We start from the raw sequence: 15,173 nt of genomic DNA on the forward strand, positions 1-15,173 counted from the left end.
TAATCCCGTCGCAGTACCCCGCCACTGATAAATAATATACAAAGTAGTATTAAATAATGTAATATGCAGACTGCATTGCAGCCACATATATTAATACAAATGGGTAGGGGGGACGATCACGTGATCACCAATATCATGATTTATTAAAAGGTGATTTAGAAACACCCGTTCTCAAATGATGGCGCTCTGGGGAAAAGCAGTGAAAAGGTTGACTTTTGGATCGGTAACTGTCAAATTAAAAGCATTGAAAACCTGTAACAACGTGGATGGGGGGAAAAAAGAATAATATTTAAAAACCAACACTTTTTTATGACAATCGCATCTCCTTCACAGAACTTTGTATCTTCCTTTGCTCGTTGGCTGGTAGGAGTTTTGCTGCAAAACAAAATGTCGTCGATCAATAAATGTTTATAAAAGGGACAATATTATTCATCAAAATCCAACTCACTAATCTGATGAGTTCTTCCTTGATAAGACGCGTGATTTCCGTTTTGGCTTTCGTCACAGCGAGCTCGTTTGCGCCTTGAAAGCATATGAATGTGAGAGTCAACAATAAAAGAGAACTGTGAAATATTTCACCTCTAGATGATGCAGTATTGTGTGGTGGAACCAAAAACGAGTGCTAAAAATGCACAGACAAGAATACAAACTATAGAGACTTAAAGTGACTAAACGGCATCCTTTTTCTTCTATTTCTTTGCCCAGCTTTTCATCAAGTTTTTGGTTTCAGTGGGTACCTGTGGCAGCAAGGAGGCTTCTTCTTAAGTCGAATACAAATATCTCAAAATTTAAGTTTCCTATTTAAATGATAGTTCGTGTACTGTACTTTTGCTTATTTAATTATTTTTTTTTACCACTTGAAGTCGCCAAACAATACACAATGTCCCTCTAATAAAGTACTGTATCTATGGATAAACATAAGTTTGGTTTAACGACCTTCTTCAAAACTGGGGAATCATTTGATTCAAGCCATCTGTTTTCATCATCCAAATCCTATGTTTTAGAAAAATGTTCTGGAAAAGTTTAAAAAATTGCTAAATCACGTAAAATAGTTTTCAATCCTGTTAATAAAAGCAGCAAAAATCAGTGGGCATAGTTTTGGATTTATAACAAGCCACAAATTAATACGATCTAAAAAACAACCACATCACGACAGTTCAACTGGAAAATGCAAATATTAAGTATGACAGGCACAAATCTAATGTGAAGGTCCAGCACATACTTTCAATGGCCAAGTAGATTTTGCGCTCTCCTTCCTTTGGCTCCTTTCCCGGTGGGAAGTAGGTTCCCCTGATGGTGATGGCAGCCTCGGAGTACTCGCCGATCCTCTGCAAGGCTTCCTTGGAAGTCACCTTCCACCTGGCCGTCTGGAAAACAGTATCGTTAGGAAAGGCATTCCATAAAAAGTGACAACCACTTGAAAGCGGTTCTGCATAACATTGCATCACACTAAAATACATTCCAAATCTTTTAAAGAAGCGGCCAAACATTGTAGTATTTAAAAGGCAGCATGTAAACGTTTCAGATGAGGGGATGTTGTCATCGTGGCCGAACCTGGGGGAAGTCGTTGATCTCCAGTTCTTCCTCGTAGCGCTTGACCGTCTCGGACTGCTCCGCCGCTTGCCGCTCCTCCTCCAGCTTCTCCATTGGCGTGTAGTTGAGCTTGGCGTTGATCTTTTCAGCCAGCTGCTCGGCTATAGTCTTGGCCGACACGGATGGCGTCGTGATGGTGCCGCCGCGCAGGATGGCGTTGGTGGCCTGTTGCATCACGTCCTGGAAAATGCAGGATATTGACTTGTCGAGCTAAGGCAGGGGGTGTCAAACTCACGGGCCCCGCAGTGCCGGATCAGGCCCGTCAAACGATTTAATCTGACCCGCGAGACGATGCTGAGAAGCGCGAGAGGAAAATGAGCTGCATAAAATCAAACAATGACCTGCAGTTTTAAATATGACCACTGGATGTCACACAGCCTCTGAAAATGGTGGTCTACTAGTGATCCCAAGAGCCAAGAAGAAATCCGCAGGTTGGAGAGCATTCTCCACTCGGGCCCCGGTGCAGTGGATTGCTCTACCCCCTGAGATTCCATCTGCAACCTCAGTGGAACTGTTTAAATCTAAGCTTAAAACACACTTCTACTCTATAGCATATGAATAACCTATATTTTATGTTGACAATATCTATGTATTATTTGTTAATGCTACATCCATTGCAACCTGGTCATCCTTTTTGATTTTACTTTTAAGAAACATATTTAATTATTTCAAATTTTATGGTTTGTTAATGCAACATCCATTGCAGCCTGGTCATTCTGAAAGCGGGATTACCTTGTGTGTGGTCCCTTCTCAAGGTTTCTTTATTTTCCTAATGCTGAGGTTTTTTTTTGTTTTCCCTCGCCCTCGTGTAAGTTTTAGATCAGGGGATGGTGTCATAATAGTCTGTAGTTTGGAATAGTCTGGTCTGTGTAGCCCTTTGAGACTCCTTGTGATTAAGGGCGTCACAAAAAAATACGACTTGACGTAGAATTGAAGTCACAGACACACTTTTTAAGGCAAATACAGAGACCCCAACACGCCTTAGCAGATTTTGAATTGAATTTGTCCTTTTTATAATTGATATCGTTGGATCGCGCATTGGTTTCTGTAAAACAGGACACCGCAAGGACAGATTAGGGAGGGCGCTCTGTGTTGGGTGGGTGTGACTGTGTGCGTGCGACTGTCAGTTAAACAGCAGGCAGGCGCTGCCGCCGTGAACAAACTAGCATATATAACGACCGCTCGCTTTTAGCTGCTTGTTAGATTGAAAAGAAAAACATCAATTAAATCAGAGTCTAAGGGAAGTCATAAGAGTGATCACCGGCGGGTGCTTCGCGGGATTATTATCAGGTTCCAGATGGGTCTGGCTTCAGTTCTGTTTGACTTTTGTATAATGACAATAAAACCATTCGCTCAACTGCTGTTATGTGTTATTATTCATAGATCCCTAATGCCCCCAATAAGCAGGTTGGCGCGTTGCATGGCTACATGACCGCTATTGGTGTGTGAGTGTGTGTGTGAATGGGTAAGTGTGAAGCACATTTGTAAAGCGCTTTGGGAGGTCTTCATTGACTTGAAAAGCGCTATATCAATGCAGACCATTTACCGTTTATCTATAACTGTTTCTTTTTTTGTTAAAGTTTTAGACTCTCGGTCGGTAAAGACGTCATCTCGATGTTAGTTGAACCCTTTGGAGACCTTTATGAAGCTGCGACGCTAATCAGCAGATTTTCACTTCTTGCGGGTGGTTCTGGTCCCCATTAACCACGAAAACCGAGGGATCTCTGTACAATTACCCTCACGTGTGGTGCAAAATGGTCTAACTTAACAGTTGCTACTAAACCAAACTTGTTATCCCCAGTGTTTGGAAATGTTTTTTTAGAAACCGGATTAAACAATAAAACCTGCGTGTCTTGAGAAGTTTAAAGACGTTTTAGCCCCTTTCTTTCGTATTTATGAAATCAGGTGTCCCCTGAGCTAAAATGGACTTGACACCCTGAACCAAGGAAATACCATTTACTTTGATTTGGATACTTTATCAAGATCCAGAGAGTATTGCAAAGAAAAATCTAATCGTTTTGATCCGGCTAAGGAACCATAATGTTTCTCAACATACCTGGGCTTCGGCTCCCAGGTTCTTCTGAGCGTTGATCTTGAGGGCCAGCCGCTTGGCCATTTCCAGTTTCTGAATGTTTCCGGCAGACGTGGGTCCAAGTCCAGAGAGCCCGCTCCCGGAGCCCGTCGAACTGCTCGTCGAGCCACCTAGCGCTGCGCCAGGTGCCGTCAAGTCCTTTACGCGCTTCTTGGAGTTGAACATGCTTTCGATTTGCTCCTCGATCTAAAAGGCCATTGAAATATTAGGGGGAGCTGAAACCACAAGGTGGGTACAACGCAGTAGGTAGAGCGCTGGCTTTACAACATCTGTGTACCCCACTTTAAAGACATTTAAATGACTCACATCCAGGGCTCCGTCCTCATCGTCTGAATCTTGCAGTCCGAGCGCCGCCTTCTGCAGCTTCTTCCTCTCATTGGCCAGGGCATGTTCCGTCTCGTCAAACTTGAAGCCTTTGCCAGAGAAGCCGCTGCTGCTTTTGATGCTCTTACCCTCCTGCAAAGGGGACGGATAAACATAGAAAGAAATCCACCAAGTTTTCCTGCTTTGTCTTACCGCTTTCTGCTGGTCTTTGAAGGAGGCCCACAGCTGTTCCAAATCCGGCGGGATGGAAGAACCGGAAAGCTCCAAAGCTTTGATGATGTCGCCGGCATATCTGACCTGGTCTTCCGTGATGAAAGTGTAGGCAAATCCCTGGAAGAAACGAGATGATATTCAACATAAAAACCTTACAACTACCCATAATTTGGTGAGATATTGTGTTCCGGCCTATGTCTCTTTGAGAAAGCTCAAAAGTGGCACACCAACTCTTGGTTATTACCAATTTTGACTGTAGGAGCCAAAATGTCTTTAGGTCATTTAATGATTTTCTTTTTTAGTCCATGGGGTGGCGCACATTCATTTGTATCAAGGTAGAAACGTTTGTGCGGTCTAACTATGTTTACTGCTACTATGTTTACTGCTCACCTTGCACAATGTTGACTATTTTTTTTATCTTCTTGGCTTTTTTACCTCACTGTGAGTGTGTGAAACTTGAGTGTTATGCACATTTTCGTTGTCACAATATGTTAACCCATTTTGTAACAATGACAATAAAGGTATATTCTATTCTACAGGTATTTGACCCCCAAAACGGTTTTGACTGCTACAGTATGCTACACTACACCGTTAAGATAGGTCGCTACACCAAGATGGTTTGTTAATTATTTCTTGGACATGTATTTCTGTTGTATTCGGCATTATTAGGACAATTGTTTTAGTTAACCAGGACTCCCGAGGTGTCCTTACTTTAGACCACTCGATGTCAACAATATCGATTTTCCCAGTCACTTCAGGTCAATAAAGCGTCAGTCAAACTCTACCCGGTGCCTGAGGGCAGAACTCCTTCGACATCGACATTATTAAAAGGACCTTGTTTCCCGCTCGACCCGTCCGACCGGCCCGATGCACGTAGTCCTCGTAATGGTTAGGGCAGTTGTAGTTGACCACAAGGATGAGCTGCTTGACGTCCAATCCTCGCGCCGCCACCGACGTGGCCACCATCAGGCGGCAGGCACCGTTCTTAAAATCGTTGATGATACTGTCGCGGTCGTACTGGTCAATGCCTGCCAAAATGGGCCGTGAAAATGACGTGAAAAGAAAGGAGGCTGTGAAATCAGAGAGTCCTAAAAGAAGCGGTTGCCACACCTCCGTGAAGTGACATGCAAGGGTATGAAGCCTTCATCAGATCCTTGAGAAGACTGTCTGCGTGTTCCTGCTTGTCCACGAAGATGATGACTGAGCCCTTCTCCTGATAGTGGCCCAGAATTTCCAGCAGCTTCAAGAACTTCTTGTCCTCCTCAATCACCAGCTGCAGAAAAAATACCAAGATTAAACAGCAACAAAAGACAAAAAAAAAAAAAGAGTATACGTTTCACTTAAAACAATTACAACGTTAAAGACTCTATGATCAGATACAGAGGATCAATTGGTGACCAATCTCATCAATTCACAACGTTTTAACAATGACAATGCTGCTACAGGCCCTGCCATTATGCAATTGCAGATAAATATCACTTAGAAATAAATGATTCTAAATACCAACATTTGATATTTCTATTCATGTTCTTTTTAAAAGGGACATTGTGTATACCTGAGCACCTCATAGTGGCAATAAAACGTAATTTACTAAAGAAAACAATATTGATTTAAATAAGCCATAACACAAAAATTATCACATAAGCGTGTGTTTTTTAAATACTTGTATGTCAAGAAATTTGCATTTATTTTCTCACCTAGAAGAAGATAACATAATTATCTGTCATCTTGCTACAACTGGTACTCGAAAAAAAAAATGCTTGCAAAAAAATAGAAAAACCAATGCGGTTGGGGTCACTTTTAGTCCCCGCAATTTGTATTCTTCCTTGTGATTTTAACACTCGTTTTCAGTTTCAACGTCTAGTGGTCAGACAATACACACAGTCCCTTTAACTAGTCTAAAAAAATAAAGCAAGCTAACTTAATATGCTCTGCGACTTACCACGTGCTGCTCCACATCAGAGCAGACCACACTGCGTCCCCCCACCTGGATCTCTAACGGCTTGATCAAGATCCTGCGAGCCAGAGCCTCCATGGCTCTGGGGAAAGTGGCGGAGAACATGACCGTCTGCCTGTCCGGTCGGACGTTATCCACAATGCGCATGACCTTGGAGCGAGAATCCCATGATCACAAACGGCAGGGAACTTAAAAGGGTCGGAGTTTCGCCAGCGGCTGCACCATTGCCCACCTGAGGCTCAAAGCCCATGTCGAACATCCTGTCCGCCTCATCCAGTACCACGTACGTGGCCCGACGCAGGTTGGTGACACGACCTACGCGTCCAAGAAGACGAATAATCAGCCGAGTCGGAACGATCCGCATATTGCGTTCATCAATTCTGCATTGGAATGCTCAAAGTATGCGCTGTAGATTACTTTAAACTGACAAGCTCTTAAACTTTAAAATATGGCTCATTTCTGTCTATCGCACTCAGGCCTTGCGTACCATCTTTGCGAGGGACCTGTAAAAGTCAGAAAACAGCCTCAAGATATAAAACAAGAGCTGGCGCCCCATTCAAGCACTATCTGACCGTAGGCCTTTACACCTAGAGGGGAAAAAACATATTGCAGATTACCGCGCATGTGTGGGAGTCACAGAACCTCGTTTAAACCGCATAACTAGCTCGTTAAAGGTTGGAATTGTAGACACAATGGCATTAAATCAAGCGGTACTTATTGTGCACGTCTCCTGTTATCAAAAGGCACAGGTGCCCCTACCTGCTTTTACCCTGATCTTCAGAGAACACACCTCAGGTTTGTTCAGACCACTCATCTCAAAAAGTGTGGAAATAATCAAATGTTTAGTAAGGGGGTACTCACATGACCTCATATGCAAGAAAGTTGACTTTATCAGAAATGAATTAAGATGCACGTTTGTTCCATTGTTATCATACTATCGGCATCTTAAGCATACATTAAACCTTAAAAGAGTCTTCGGGTGGATAGAAACTAAAATGTAAAATGGCGATCCTTCAGTTTTCATTAAATTCTTATCTTGTAGTGCTTAAACCTTTACTTTGTATAAATAACACGGGCACATAAAGCACTCACCGCTGTTGGCACCCAACATGTCAATCATTCTTCCTGGCGTGCACACGATGATTTCGGCTCCTCGCTTCAGCTCAGCAATCTGTCAGCAAAGTATCGTCGACTTATTAATATGGAAATCTTTTCCGGTCGATTCCTAGATTCAAGGTTCACCTGTTCGCTGATACCCGTGCCCCCATAGACGCACACCACTCTTAGTGTCAGTGACTTTGAGAATTTCTTGCACTCCTTTGTGATCTGCAGGGCCAGTTCTCGAGTAGGCGTCATGATGACAGCTGTGGAGAAATGATAACGCAGAGGATTTATTCTTTCCTCTTGGAAAACACCACTTATCCTCCCAGCAGGGTCCCACGGTGGAAAAAAACAGTCTTTCTTACCGATAGGGCCCTCGGATTCCTCCAGAGGCCTCTGGTCCATGATGTGGCGGAACATGGGCAGGAGGAAGGCGATAGTTTTGCCGCTTCCAGTCTTGGCGATGCCGATCAGGTCTCGGCCCGACATAATGGCAGGTATAGCTTGGGCTTGAATGGGGGTGGGCTTGTCGTAGTTTTGCCTGTATTGTTCCAAGAAAAAAAGAGGAATAGGTTTAATAATAAATCAATTGACTCCATTTCTGTAGCGTTCATACAGACTTTTTGAGGGAAGTGAGGATCTTCATGGAAACGCCACACTGCACCCACGTCTTAATGGGCTTGGGACAGCCTTTCCCCTTTACCGTAATTCCCTCTAGTTCCAATCGGTAGGCATTCACATCTGAAACGGATCACAAATGTTTGTTTTTCTTTTTTCTTGCACGGCTTCGAAACGGACGTCCCGCCATGTACGGACCTTCGGGGGACATCCTTGCCAAATCGGGCACCTCCACGTAGAAATTCTTGCGGTAGGGCTCGTACTCGATCTTGTCGTGATCAACGGGCTCCAGGACTTTTCTCTGCTTGGTCTGAAAACCCGTTAGCGCCGTCTGCAGGTCAACTTCCTCCTCCTCCGACGAGTACTGTTCGAGGCGGCGTAATGAGTCACGGTTGGATTTCTTCAACTTTCACGCAACCTGGAAAATGATTTATTTACCTCCATTGCATCCTGGTCATTCTCCATCAGCTCGCCCTTCTTTTTGTGAATCTGTGGTCCTTTTTTGGTTTTAACCACCGTCACCACTTTAGTACCGGTCGCTCCTTTCTGTTGCTCATGAAAATGAAGAAATGAGACCTCACGCACCCGAATGGCTAACTCTCGGTTTGATACTGACCTTATCGTTATCTTTGACGCCTCCCATGTTGAATTTCTTCACCTCCTGCTTTACCTCCTCCATGTAAGCATCTAGCGGGTCGATGTCGTCCTCGTCGTCCTGCTTTTCCGCAGCCGTGTCCGGGTCCTTCTCGCCCTCTTCCATTATTTCTTCCTTGTCTTCGCTCTCCTTGGCCTCCCCTTCGCCTTCACCGTCCTCTTCCTCCTCGTCCGCTGCCTCCATTGGGATGAGCATGTCGTCGTCATCGTCTGTAGCAAAGGGGTTTCTGCTCAAGGCGAACGGCATCACGCTTATATTTTCTGTCTTGTCCACTTACCATCGTCATCTTCGAGGCTCCACTTCTTGCCTTGCTTCATCTCCTCAATCTCCTTTTTAATTTCGCCGATGTTTACGATAGCTTTTTTGCGCTGCTCCTCGCGCCACTTCTCGACACGCTCCTTACGCTTCCTCATCTCTTCCTCCAGTTTGTTCTGGTCAAAGTCCTGCGGCTAGTGGCACAAACGAAGCCAGGGTTGTGATTAAACTTGTAGATATTTGGTATAGAAAAAGTCAGAATCTTCTCCGTCAACAATGAGCCATTTTTCCTGTCGTTTAACTTACATCCTCAACTTTCTCTTCTTCTTTTTCCTCTTTTATTTTATTCTTCTCCAACACAATGTCGAGGTTTTCTTTCTCTTTACTCTTCGCCCTGTAAAAAAGAGAAACTTCATTAGACCTTGCTAGCTTGTCTAATGACTATGAAAACGTTTTTGGTGGGGAAGATTGCTGACTTTTCTTCTGTTTTCTTGTTCTTGCTGGGGCTGGTTGAGCGTGACCTCTTAGTGCGGCCCCTGCTGCCGGACCTCTTGCGGTCTCTGCTTCTAGACCTCCTCCTCTCTCTGCTCCTGGAACGTCTGGTCATATAAAGAATACGGACACTTAATAGAAAGGACTTTAGCATGCTTTTCCTCGTCCACTTTCCGGGCATGGTCTAAAGCAGGGATCGGGAACCTTTTTGACCCAAAGAGCCATAAAAGCAAAAAATGTTTTCAAAAGAAATTGAGAGAGCCACATCATATATTTTCAGACAAAATTGAAAAAACTGCCAAACACGCTCTCTAGACAAAAGCTAATTCTTCAGCACATTTTATTTCACTGTGTGTCATTTGATGATTTCATCAAATGTATGAAATGATAATAATGCCAAATCCTGTGTCCCAAATCAATGTAAATATGCCATTTACAATTTGTCTTCCACCTTCAGTTAAGAGTGTTGAGGCAATTTTTTTCCATGAAATTTGTCCTTAATAACGTTTTCAAAACAATGTGCATGCAAAGTTCTTTGAAAAAATGTCACAAATGACTGCAAACGAAAAGCATATCGTCATATTCACTTTCGGTGTAGACTGCACTGAGCGAGAGAGCGAGAGAGAAGGAAGTGCCTTGCGCTGTGTGCAGGGATCCGCCCACCCGTACTGCTCACCCAATCAAAGTCGTTTGCCACCGTTTTTATTTATCAGTTTAAATGGTTTCTTATCAAACTTCGGCATTAAGTTTCTTCGGCTTTATATGGACCAAAATCGAGATAAATCACTTGACTTTGGGACGCCACAGAGAGATGTTACATGTTATTTCGGAGCCATACATACTCATGAAAAGAGCCATATATGGCTACCGAGTCATAGGTTCCCTACCCCTGGTCTAAAGTAAACATACCTGTCCGAAGTTGCTATGTGTATTGTGGGAAGACCCAAGACATGTACCTTATCTGAAAATTCAGACTGAAACCACATCACTGTTTTGATAGTTGCATTACTGTGGTCACACAATGTTACCCCGCAAGTAAATCAGTTTATTATCAAATAACACAATTGATAAACGCTACTTAATCTTTATAGTTCAAACAAATATAAATCTAATTCATGTATTCACCATTTTAAGACTTTTAAAAATAGGATTTAAGACATTTTGATGCCAATTAAGGCCTTACTTTTAGCAATGCTGTCCAGGACACGCAAACCTATTGGTAGAAGGAAAGTATAGGGGTGAAGAATGACTTTATGCTCGTCTCATTTTTTGCATGTGTAACAGGAATATGGTTTAAATAAGTAAAGGCCCGGACTGCATTTGAAGTAAACCACCAAAAATATCAAAAAAAGAAGAGTTTAATCGATCGTGTCTAAGAAATGCACGCACTTGCATCATGAATGAGCTGACTGAGGCTGCAATCAATGACTTTGCGCCAGGAGATGGCGGTGGAGGGTAACAAAGTTTCGAATTCCGTACAGCAACCTTTAAGGCACATGTGTCAAACTCCCGGCCCGCGGGCCACGTCCGGTGTAATCATATCCGGCCCGCAAGTCCATTTTCCATTATTGTTATTAATGGCCCGTCAATATGAACAACGCCGTCTCATCCCTGGACATCATATTCTGACGTTTAAGTCACTGTGCCTATTCCTTCATATATGACGTGTACTATACTATATACCAGGAGTCGGGAACCTATGGCTCGCGAGCCAGATATGGCTCTTTCTATGAGTACCTATGGCTCAGAGACAAATTTAACTGCATGCAAATTTTCTCCATCTCATTCAAAACTTGAGCCATTGATCCTGTTCAGATACACGCAAAGCCAAACCAAAGTTGTATTTCAAAGCAGTTTCTTTTCAGGATATATAGGGCACGTTTTTTACTACAATTTACAGTCAAGGTGTCACACACACAAAAAAAAACTTGTTTTGGCTGTACAACGCTATAGAATCCTTTATATAAAAGCTTACTATATAATCTGTGTTCAGTGTTCAGATACTTTTTGATGAATCCACGGAACAAATTGTAAATACGCCAAAACACGGGAAGAGAACTTAAAGCTATTTGATTGGGTGAGTGGAAGGGATGGGTGGAGCTATGCAAAAAGTGCAAGCACTCCCTCCCATCTCTCGCCCTACTCCGTCTGCGCCAAAGGTAAGCGCAACAGGCTCCCTGTTCTGAGAATGTTGTGACATTTTTACAAAATAATTTGTGTAGCATTTTTATATTTCTACTTTTGACAGGAGATATATTAAGGAGAGCAAAATCTTTTGGGGTATTGAAGTATTTTAAATATATACATTGACATAGGAGCAAAGGAATTTGAATGTTATTTTAATGTTAAGTTGTTTAAGTTAAGTTCTAAGTTGTATCATTTAACAAGCTATTTTTGTTTAGAGCAAAATAATAAATACCATATAAGTGATTTAAGGTTTAAATTGAATATTCCTGTCTGTTTTTATTCATATGTATGTTCCAAAAACATTCAGTTTAAGTGTGTTCAATAAATGTTTCTCCTGGTTGGCCCGCGACCTTATGTGTGTTTTGAATTTTGGCCCCTTGTGCAATTGACTTTGACATACCTGCTTTAAGGCGACATATGTTCTCATTGTCAAAGATTAGTTTGATATAATTCCGTTGTTTTATGTGTGGCAGTTAGACTCACCGGGCCCGCTTTCTGTCTCGTGAGCGAGAGCGAGTCCTACGCCTGTCCCGGCTCCGAGATCTCTCCCTTCGGCTCCGGTCACGGTCATCCTTCTTAGAGCGTTTGTCCGGAGAACGACTCCTCGATCGGCTACCGCTCCGCCGCGGAGACGCCGATCGCTTCCTGTAATGTCTACATCAAAACACAATGTTTGTTCGATCACTAACATGGAACCGTAGACGAGGCAAATGCTTCGATTTGTTTACAAAGTGGGCGGGAAATATGTTGTTAGAAACACGACGACGTTGTTAGCATGCTAACGTTAGCTTTCAAAATGATCCCGTTTGGAAAGTAGCACAGGGCTATAATAAACGCTCCGTACAATAAAGGAAAATATAAACATGCTTTAGGACGTACCGCGAATCGCGACCCATTTTAACGTCGCGCAATGGAGCGGAGAAACAAGTTCAATGAGTTGAGAAGTAGTAATGACGTCGAGACGGCGTGTCAAAACATACTTCCGCTAAACTGTTGCGTCACTAACATGCGACAGTTTTGAGAATGCGCAATGGGCTAGAGTGCGACACCTAGAGGTGGGAGGCGTATTCGTTTAAGAAATCGGGAGATTAAATACGATCTCTAACCTGTGTTAATTGTGTGATATCATCATTGTTTTCATATTTATCTATCTATCTATCTACCTTGGTCATATCCCCCAAGAGGGGTGACCGACAGCAAGACAAACACAATAACAAAGAAAATAAAAGGGAAAAAAATAGCAAAAAAACACACACAAAATTGTTTGGACCATGGCCAACCCAATTGCACAAACACCCAAACAAGTTAGGCACCTCGGCACCTAAGTTGGTCATGCTTTTGTCCCTCCAGATGAAACGGGACACAAGAAAGCGGCCATGTCACTCAGGTCAGGGTGACACAAAACACTCTTCTGTCCGACAGCTTTCACTGGTTTACCCCTGCCGCATCATACGGGTGCCCAGCCCATTCTTAAGAACGCGTCTACAATCCCACTATCCTTTTACAACACCTCTCCACTCCTTTCTATCACCAACAAGAGCTCTAGCTTCCATTATATTTCGACCTCTTTCCTGCAGTGCACTCATAACACCATCCATCCACGTCAATGGCGGCCTTCCTCTTGGTCTCCTTCCATTTACTACTGCTCTGTAGATCCTCTTCAACATTCGCTCCTCACCCATCCTCTCCATGTGTCCAAACCAACTAAGTACTCTTATCCACACGCTTGCTCAGTTCCACGACTACTCCAGTTCTGTCTCCCACAATTTAAATTCTCAATCTATCCAATCTTGTCACTCCTAACATAACTCCCCAAACACTTCGTCTAAAAACATTCAATTTCTTTTTGACATTTACATCAAATAAATGTATCGGTACCCATCCAGACACCCGTTTCAGGGCTGTAAAAAGAAAATGTACACACACTTATTTTATTTGAATATTGCCCAAATTTAAAAAAAAATCACTAATGTTTACGGGAATCATTTTGACAGTCTTGAATAAAATGTAGATTTTCACTTGATTATCTGCACAGTAATTAGTAAATTTGCCCTTTGATAAATTGGGTTAATATGAATGAATGGCCTTAATTGTAATTATCTAAATATTACAAAATGAGAGGGCTTTTTCTTTCGGCGCAAATAGAACAAATAAAAAACGTAAACATCAATTGAAGGCTTAATTTATTTTTGAGAGACAAAGAAAAACGAACGTTAAAGGTACGTCGTTTGATATTTGACCACTAGATGGCGCAGTATTGTCTAATGTAGGGGTGTCAAACTCATTTTAACTCGGGGGCCACACGATAGAACAAACATTCTGTCGGGGGCCGGACTAGTAGATTAAAGAGAAAGAAAAATAGAGATAAAAAAATAAGAGAAAAAGGAGGGAAAGGGAGAGAGGGCAGGAGAAAGAAAGAAAGAGAGGGAGACAGCGTGAGAAACAAAAGAGATAAAAAGTTGTGAGAGAGGGGGGAAGAAAGGGAGCGGAAGAAAGAAATCCAAAGAGAAATAGAAGGATGGAAGGAGAGAAAAGAGAAAAGAAAGCGCGAAGGGTAGGAAGAGAGAAATAGAAAAGAGAGAAAGGAAAAAAGGAAGTTAGAGCAAAAGAGGTTAAAAGACACAGAGAGAGAAAGAGACAAAGAGCAAAGGAAGAGAAAAAGAGAAACACATAGAGTGAAAATAGACAGAGTGGAAGAAAAGGGGTGGAAAAGAAAGAGAGAGAGAGAGAGAGAGAGAGAGAGAGAGAGAGAGAGAGAGAAATAAATACAAGTACAGTGTCTTTGTGAGAGGCACCTGGCTTTGGCAACATCAAGTTGACATAGTTGACAACCTGCAGCTTGTTTTTCTCTTGCGCTTCTCTGAGTGTTGTCTCGCGGGCCGTATTCAATCCCTTAGCGGGCCTGATCCGGCCCGCTGGCCGCCTGTTTGACACATGTGGTCTAATGCGAGTGAAAACCAGTGCTGTGTGACCACAACATAGGAGCAAGATGTCAGAAAAACATGGTGTTGACTACTAGGAATAGATTCTGCTATGCAAAAGAAACACAAATGAAAAATGACACGGCTAATGAGTGGTTAGCGTGTCCGCGGTACAGCTCTAAGGGTCATGGGTTCGAATCCAGCTACCAGCCTTCCTGTGCGGAGTTTGCACGTTCTCCCCGTGCTTGCGTGGGTTTCCTCCCACATTCCAAAAACATGTTTGGCAGGTGAATTGGCCGCTCCAAATGATCCCAAGTTGGGAATGAGCATGACTCTGTGACTGTCTGGCAAGCAGTTGAGAGTATCCCCTGCCCACTGCCCGAAGACAGCGGGGATGGGCTCCAACACCCCCGCGACCCTACTGAGGATAACCGGTGTAGATAATGGACGGATACTTTTCGGTGTATTCTTCTTTACAGTGTAGAGGGCAACCAAAGGGGTTTTTTTTTGTACCACTAGGAGGCACTCAATATTACACACTGTCTCTTTAACAAAGCCTGATGCACTCCTTCATAAATCCCACGTCTATATTAAGTTTTAAGTATTCAATAAATATGTATTCAGTATAAAAATGGTCAAAGTCACATTTCTTAAAGGGGCGGACTCAAAGTGACCAGAGAAATACGACAGTTAAAAAAAAAGGAAAACAGTGGGTGAGGGGGGGGGGGGGGGGGAATAACACAAAAAAGTATAAGTGAAGAAAAA

General features: G+C 42.9%; 1 protein-coding gene across 1 annotated transcript; it reads right to left on the minus strand.

The window, feature by feature from the left end:
* Positions 1 to 121: 121 nt before the first annotated feature.
* ddx46 (DEAD (Asp-Glu-Ala-Asp) box polypeptide 46) lies at positions 122 to 12,508 on the minus strand. The gene is made up of 23 exons (XM_088321612.1): positions 12,367 to 12,508; positions 11,971 to 12,141; positions 9,285 to 9,407; positions 9,115 to 9,202; positions 8,831 to 9,002; positions 8,515 to 8,762; positions 8,337 to 8,444; positions 8,097 to 8,262; positions 7,901 to 8,021; positions 7,646 to 7,821; positions 7,422 to 7,543; positions 7,272 to 7,350; positions 6,412 to 6,494; positions 6,165 to 6,329; positions 5,333 to 5,495; positions 5,057 to 5,250; positions 4,202 to 4,339; positions 3,992 to 4,141; positions 3,650 to 3,871; positions 1,555 to 1,773; positions 1,223 to 1,367; positions 449 to 522; positions 122 to 375 (listed from the first exon to the last, which is right to left on the minus strand). The coding sequence occupies exons 1-23, from the start codon at positions 12,381 to 12,383 to the stop codon at positions 328 to 330; spliced, it is 3,192 nt and encodes a 1,063-aa protein (XP_088177738.1). The 5' UTR covers positions 12,384 to 12,508; the 3' UTR covers positions 122 to 327.
* Between the last annotated feature and the right edge of the window lie 2,665 nt (positions 12,509 to 15,173).

Source organism: Urocampus carinirostris, chromosome 17 (genome assembly GCF_059441175.1).
Source record: "Urocampus carinirostris isolate Australia breed hairy pipefish chromosome 17, RoL_Ucar_1.0, whole genome shotgun sequence".
Taxonomy (NCBI): Eukaryota; Metazoa; Chordata; class Actinopteri; order Syngnathiformes; family Syngnathidae; genus Urocampus; species Urocampus carinirostris.

Bases quoted from the DNA above. Each gene is read 5' to 3' on its own strand.
- ddx46 (XM_088321612.1), bottom strand. The intron at 7,544-7,645 runs GTAAGAAAGACT...ATTTCTCCACAG, and splicing joins GGAATCCGAGGGCCCTATCG to CTGTCATCATGACGCCTACT. The intron at 523-1,222 runs GTATGTGCTGGA...TATGCTTTCAAG, and splicing joins AATCTACTTGGCCATTGAAA to GCGCAAACGAGCTCGCTGTG.